Raw genomic sequence first — 6,283 nt, 5'->3', positions numbered from 1 at the left:
CTGTAACCCATCATATTCTGAGATCTGAAGCAGTGCAACAAGCATTTCAGGTAAATGAAGTGCTTTTGATATTTGCTGAATGATAATTACTTAAACATGATTTACAGTGCCATTATACTTTTTGAGTTAAAATACGGTTTGTTATGTTATATCACTTCTGCTTCTGTTTCTCCTGCAGCTGCAGCACAGACCGGAGCAAACACACTGTTTCACCACGGCTCAAAGAAAAATGAGTCAGGACAGGGTTGGTGAATGTCACAGAGCATCGATGAAATATGTAGTGATGTGTGTTCATGTCTAATGTGTGTTCATCTTTACAGCACACAAGAATCTCTGCAGTTTATTTTAAATATTGAGTAAAAAAAACAAAAAAACACACCAAACATATTGTCTTTACACCAAGCCATTCAGGCATTTCTTACCAAAAACACCTTTAAATAATCAGACATTCAAAGGATTCAGTTTTGATTTAGAACAGGATTCTGATAGGAGAAAATAGTGTCAATCACGATTTCTATTTATTCCCTGATTCTTAAACCTTATCTAAAATAAATTTGTCAGTAGAATGAATGGCCTACTTTATTTCTAACAGTCCCTAAATTTCCCTCTGTATACTGTTGACTACAGATTAGGTTATGCTTATAATAACAGTGCAATGGTGCTCCTGGCTACATGCTACAAAGCTTGAATGGTCTGAATGGTCATACGTTATTTCTAATTCATATATATATATGAAGAGCTCCAACAGACATAGAGACCACTCTTTAGAGAGTAACTGTGACCCCTCAGAAGTGGTCACACTGTATACATATACTGAACTCTGCACTAAGAACAGAGAGGCTCTCTGTCTGCAGCGTATTGAGAGATTTGAAGTTGGCCTGCACTCTGCCTGCTGTGACCCCACCCCTGGTAAATACAGGGTTGGAGGTTTCCTCTGTGGATAAAAATACACTTGCTTCTCAGCGGAGAGGGAGAAAATTCCACATTTTTCTCTCTTCTACTCCTATTGTGCTCAAGAAGCTTAATGTACCACTCTCATCACTATGGATTGTTTACTCTCAGATTGCAAAGTTGTTTTAAATGTATTATTTAAAACAAAAGCAATAAAGTTAAAATGGTGAGCAGCAATTTGTGTGAGTGTTATTATGTGTAGCATCTGTTAAAAAATGTGTCTTCTCAGGTTACGTGGACGCTGTGTTTTTGTTCTTCATGAATGCTCCTTCTTCCCTCTGTCTTTTGTCCTTCTTGGGCTCCCTTACTTCACAACCTGTGACATCATCATTATGCTGTGCAAAAGTTTAGTCAAGCTGGCAGAGGCCAACAGCTAAGACAGATACGGATACAGAGAAAATAAGTTGATATCAAAAGTTTGATAAGACTCATCGGGCCTTGTGTAGAGCAATGGTCACTCTCAAAAGTGAACAAACAACTTCCTGAAAGGACAAACAGTTTTCTGCTGTCTGAGCTGAGCTGGAAAAAGAGACAGGGGGACTTCCTTATTTGAGCTGGAAGCTACATTGAATGTTATGGTGCCTAGAACTCCACGCGGGTGAGCTCTGTTTTTTACCATTTAGTGTCAGAAAATAAGTTTGAAGGTCAGTTTGTTCTCAGTGGAAATATAGTAAAAGGTTTAATGCATTACATTGAACTTTGGCTCTTAACATTACAACGTTTTTTTTACAAAGTCCAAAAGATCCAACATGTTGTAATGTGTAGACTTAACTCGTGATTTTTGTTGTTTTTATCTCTTTATAGACCAACTGTGTCAACGACAACATTCACATCTCTCTTCAACAACTCCAGTTATTTAAAGAAATGAAGAAAAATATGCTTCACTGATAAAAAATAAATAAACTGAAGGTTGACTGTTTAGTAAAACCAATAATGAGTCACACAGGACAAGAAAATCCGGGGACAGGACTAAGAGACGCCCTCGACATTCTAGTTAAAGCACCTTCAGAGCGACTGCTAAGCCTGACATTCAAGTTGGGTGAGTCTCCAGAAGATAAAATCATACACGCCATGTGTCTGATCGTTCTCCAGAGAGGGGCGCAGGCTCTGGAAAAACTCCAGACTCTCAGAGAAAACCACCTCGCTAACCATCTGGCTGAAAAATGGCGGCTGAGCGGAGGTAAATTAGAAGATTTCAGTGTCCACTGTGGTGATTCTAAAGGGTTCACTGGAGAATCTTCACTGGCGGCTTTGGCACGCATTTTTAAGGTTTTGTCCGAACAGAGGCTGTGTGACACACTTCTGAGAAATCTGGCGTACAAGAGAGCCGTTTCCAGTGATGACAAAAAGACGAGCAGCAATGGCGATCTGGAGTATTTTCAGCTCAGAGATGAAGCTAAGGAGGTCTGTGGGCCTGAGTTTGCAGAGTGGCTATGCTCCGCTCCAGGGCCCGATTCGGAGTCTAACAGTGATCCTCTTAGAAGTCCAAGTGAAGCAAACACAGCTTTAAAAGTGAGTCCTTCTCAAGATCAGTCAGAGAGAGGACACGATCTGCCCAGCCCACTGCAGGCAAGCTGCTCCATGCCCTCATACCCCACTCATCTCGAGATCAGCGTACCTGCAACCGCCTCTTTTCAAGATGACAAAAGAACTCCAGAAACATCAGAGGAACCCAAAATAAACTCCCCCGATCCAATTCCTGGACAATCAGATACCTTGAAATCTACTGATCATCCAGAGTTTGTCGAAAAGCAAAACCCAAAAAAGGTTGACAAATCAGCGGCAGAGAGCAAGAAGTTGGACATTCTTATCCATCCAACTACAAACAAAACCACCAAACCAACCACAGCACCTACATCAGATTTACCTGGTTCAACACACATTAACCTGCCAAAGATGGCAGCTGCAAACGCTATGCAAAGGAGTGATAGTACTGAGGAGGAAGAAGAGGAAACATTTTATGCATTTGTTATCTTGCATGCACCAGAGGATGAAGATGTAGCCGAGAGCATGAAGGAGAAACTGGAAATAGTCACTGGTTCCGATGGCGCAATCTTCTGCGATGACTTTGACGTCGCTGGAAAGAGCACTTTGAGGTGTGTGGAGGATGCCATCAACAACTCAGCCTTCACTCTCCTGCTGCTCACTCGCAACTTCAACACTCCCATGAAGGAGGTGGAGGCAGACTCGGCCCTCATCAACTCCATCCACAAGAAACACAAGTACAACACGGTGATCCCTGTGCTTCCACGGGAGAACTTCATGTCCAGAGAGGACATACCTTTAGTTCTGCGCACAAAAACGACTCTTGAGGAAAACAAAAACTTTGAGAAAAGAGTGAAAAAGGCCATGACTCCAGCAGTCATTAAAAGACAGAGGAAGATGTGGACTGAGGAGCAGACGCTGAAGATGCAGAAGAAGAAACAGGAGAGGCTACAGCGATCGAACCAGAACCGAAAGCAGCTGCTTGAAGAAAGTAAAGCGCTGAAGTTGTTGGAAAAAGAAAAACTCGACCTTTTGCTGGCGCAAAAACTTCTTCTGAATCCCGATTTGCCTCCTGAGCAGGACGACAAGGCTCGGTGGCATCAGCAGCCAAATATTCATATTAATAATGCTAACTATGTTATGATCGGTAATGACTCTCGAATGACTGTGGGATTTCCTGGAGGTGCAGACAACGATGATTCCATGTACACAGAGGAGGACGAGGAGTGATGAAGATGGACAATTATCTGTAGAAAATTCAGAAATAGGCTAATCATATTTTTTTAGAACACTAAAATGTTAATGCTGAAAAAAAACCACTGTGAGGACATCACTGCAGATTGTGTCATTGTTTTTAAACGTGAACAACTCAATAAAACTGACAAAAGAGAGCATTTGAGTGCCGTCTTAATGATTTAGGGCCATTGGAGAGAGTTAACTGAGCAGGGCAGGGGCCTTTCAGATAAATATAGAGCGTAAGCCTGCCATCTACTGACTGATATATAAGATACACTTCCTGTTCACTTCAGCTGTAACAACCTACGTAAGGCACAAGGGGGCGATGTTGTTACACATTGCTCCTCATTCCCTCCTGACAGGCCCTTTCAAGTTACACATAGCAGGGCCACTGTTTATCCTGAGGTTTTACAATTAACTCACAAATGTGTTTTGCTTTTTCATTTTCATTGTTTCCTCTGAGTATAAAATGTCTACAAATATTATTTGCACTTATATTATTTTTCCTCATGGATCTTTCCCTAATTCACTGTGTCAGCTCGTTTTTGAACCTGCTGTCAAATTATTTTATTTCAATTCTCCCTGTGTTTCTAAAACTGATGCCCGTACTCTCTCCATGGCTGTTGTAGGCTATAACCGTGTATGCCTGCTCTCTTCTGTTCTTCTATGTTTGCCTTAAGCCTTAGCTTTAAAGATAGTACAGTGGAAGCTAGTTTATTATCATTTAGCTTCCTAAAAACTTTCAAAACAAGTAAAAGTGGACAATTACTGGGGATAAATATACTCAAAATAATTTACTATTATCTTAATTTTAATAATCAGGTGTTCAAGTGCATTTTAATCTTTTTCTTATTTTGGCTAAAAACTAGGTTTGTGAATATAAACTTAAGATATTTGTCATATTGTCATTTAAAACTTTGGAATCTGTATGATTTGGGTGAGCAGGTTGTGTCGCTGCCCTACAGGAGTGCTTCATCATATTTCAATTCATCACAAGCCTCCCCTCTAAGAGATCATTAAGAGGCTTAGGTGTTGATTTGCTGGGATAATAATGTAGCATATGTTCTCTGTGATAGAGGATCAGTCCTGGCTTTTTTTTTTTTAATTAGAGGGGACACTATGTTTATTCATCCCTGTAACTGTCTAAAATGCATGGTGAGTGCTGCTCTTTGTCTGAGCAAATACTTTCACAACAAGGTACAGGACTATTTCAGAAACATACACATTTCTATACTAACCAGCTGGGGCCTCCAAGTCCCTTTATCGTTTTGTTTCCTGTCAATATGGGTCTGCTCATGCCACAAGAAAATGATCTGGCCTTCACCCTAAAATACTACACAAGTCATTTTAAACAAAGTAAAAACAAAATATTTATTCGATGGATGTTCACTGGTTGGACAAAAGCAACAACATTTTATTTATTTTCATTAGCATTCCGCTGATTAAAGTCTTTCGATTTGCAAATGTTCTGTTTGCCTGAAGAAGTCTAAGTCAGCTTTTCCTGTACTTGTAGCATCTTAAACACAATCTCTGTCTCTACTATAATCAGTTATAGGCCTATTCATTCTTCATGCTCATTTTCATATCAAAACAGGTATAAAAACAATCACAGAGACCCTCCAATCAATCGGCGTTGATTTATACTTGACAGATCATTTGGGGAAAACCCTTGTTTATAACGACACTGATGCTCAACTCAAAGCAAATACAAGACAAACACAAAAAGGCACATAAAGTCTATTAAAACCTCCAAACAGGGGAAGTTTAAATAGTATGTTGAGAGAAAGAGGTAAACCAGAAAAAGGAAATCATTCGATCTGTTTGTCTCTATCCATCTTCTTCTTCCTGCATCTCCCTCTATCCCACTTCACGAGCCTAACACAGTTTTGGCAGATAGCTGTTCGAGGTTTCTGCCTCTTAAAGGCATTATTTTCTTGCCACTGTAACTTTGCCAAATGTTGCTCAGTGCTGTGCTCATGATGGATTAATGTTGGGTCATTGTAGATAATATAACAATGACTAAGATATTTTACCTGTTCTTTTGTAACCTAATAAAACAAAGAGTAAGGTATTTTACCGGCTTTTTGTAAAGTGTCCTGAGACATTTGTTATGAATAGGCCACAAATAGGCCTAAAGATTGATTTAATTTAGGACATTTAATTGATAATCAAAATGAAAAGATATAATGTTTCTAATCCTTTTTAAGAGGGAGATAGAGATGTTAAGAAACATCTTTATTTCCAAAAGGTGACGTATTGATTTCAAGGAGATGCTCATTAAATATTTACAGTAATAATTATAGGCTATATGCTTAAGTTAAGGGTGGTAGGTTAGTTTTGTTATTAATGGGTATTATTGGAGACTGTGTTGTAAAGAACTGAGTAAAAGTGCATTTCAGTTTGAGTTTCTCCATGGAAACAACATCTGGGACTTTGTTAGAAATCTTCCTTCCAGTGAACTCCACCTTGGTTGTTAGTGTGCTCAGTGCTTCAGTCAGGACTGAAAAGACTTGGGTGGGTGGATCGCGCATGCGCAGCGCGCTCTATCCCCGAACAGTGCGGCAGGAAAAGCGCAGGGAAGACGCCGCGTAGCTAGAGAGAGAGATAAAAA

At 39.9% G+C, this 6,283-nt stretch overlaps 1 protein-coding gene across 1 annotated transcript; it reads left to right on the top strand.

Moving 5' to 3' along the window:
* Positions 1-1,288: 1,288 nt before the first annotated feature.
* Positions 1,289-3,824, top strand: ticam1 (TIR domain containing adaptor molecule 1). Its single transcript, XM_061044541.1, has 2 exons — positions 1,289-1,549; positions 1,756-3,824. The coding sequence occupies exon 2, from the start codon at positions 1,885-1,887 to the stop codon at positions 3,664-3,666; it is 1,782 nt and encodes a 593-aa protein (XP_060900524.1). The 5' UTR covers positions 1,289-1,549; positions 1,756-1,884; the 3' UTR covers positions 3,667-3,824.
* The last annotated feature ends 2,459 nt before the right edge of the window (positions 3,825-6,283 follow it).

This window comes from Labrus mixtus, chromosome 8 (genome assembly GCF_963584025.1).
Source record: "Labrus mixtus chromosome 8, fLabMix1.1, whole genome shotgun sequence".
Lineage (NCBI taxonomy): Eukaryota > Metazoa > Chordata > Actinopteri > Labriformes > Labridae > Labrus > Labrus mixtus.
This window is presented reverse-complemented; position numbering and strand designations above follow the sequence as displayed.

Excerpts from the sequence above, each read along its gene's own strand:
- ticam1 (XM_061044541.1), top strand. The coding sequence starts at position 1,885 with ATGAGTCACACAGGACAAGAAAATCCGGGGACAGGACTAAGAGACGCC.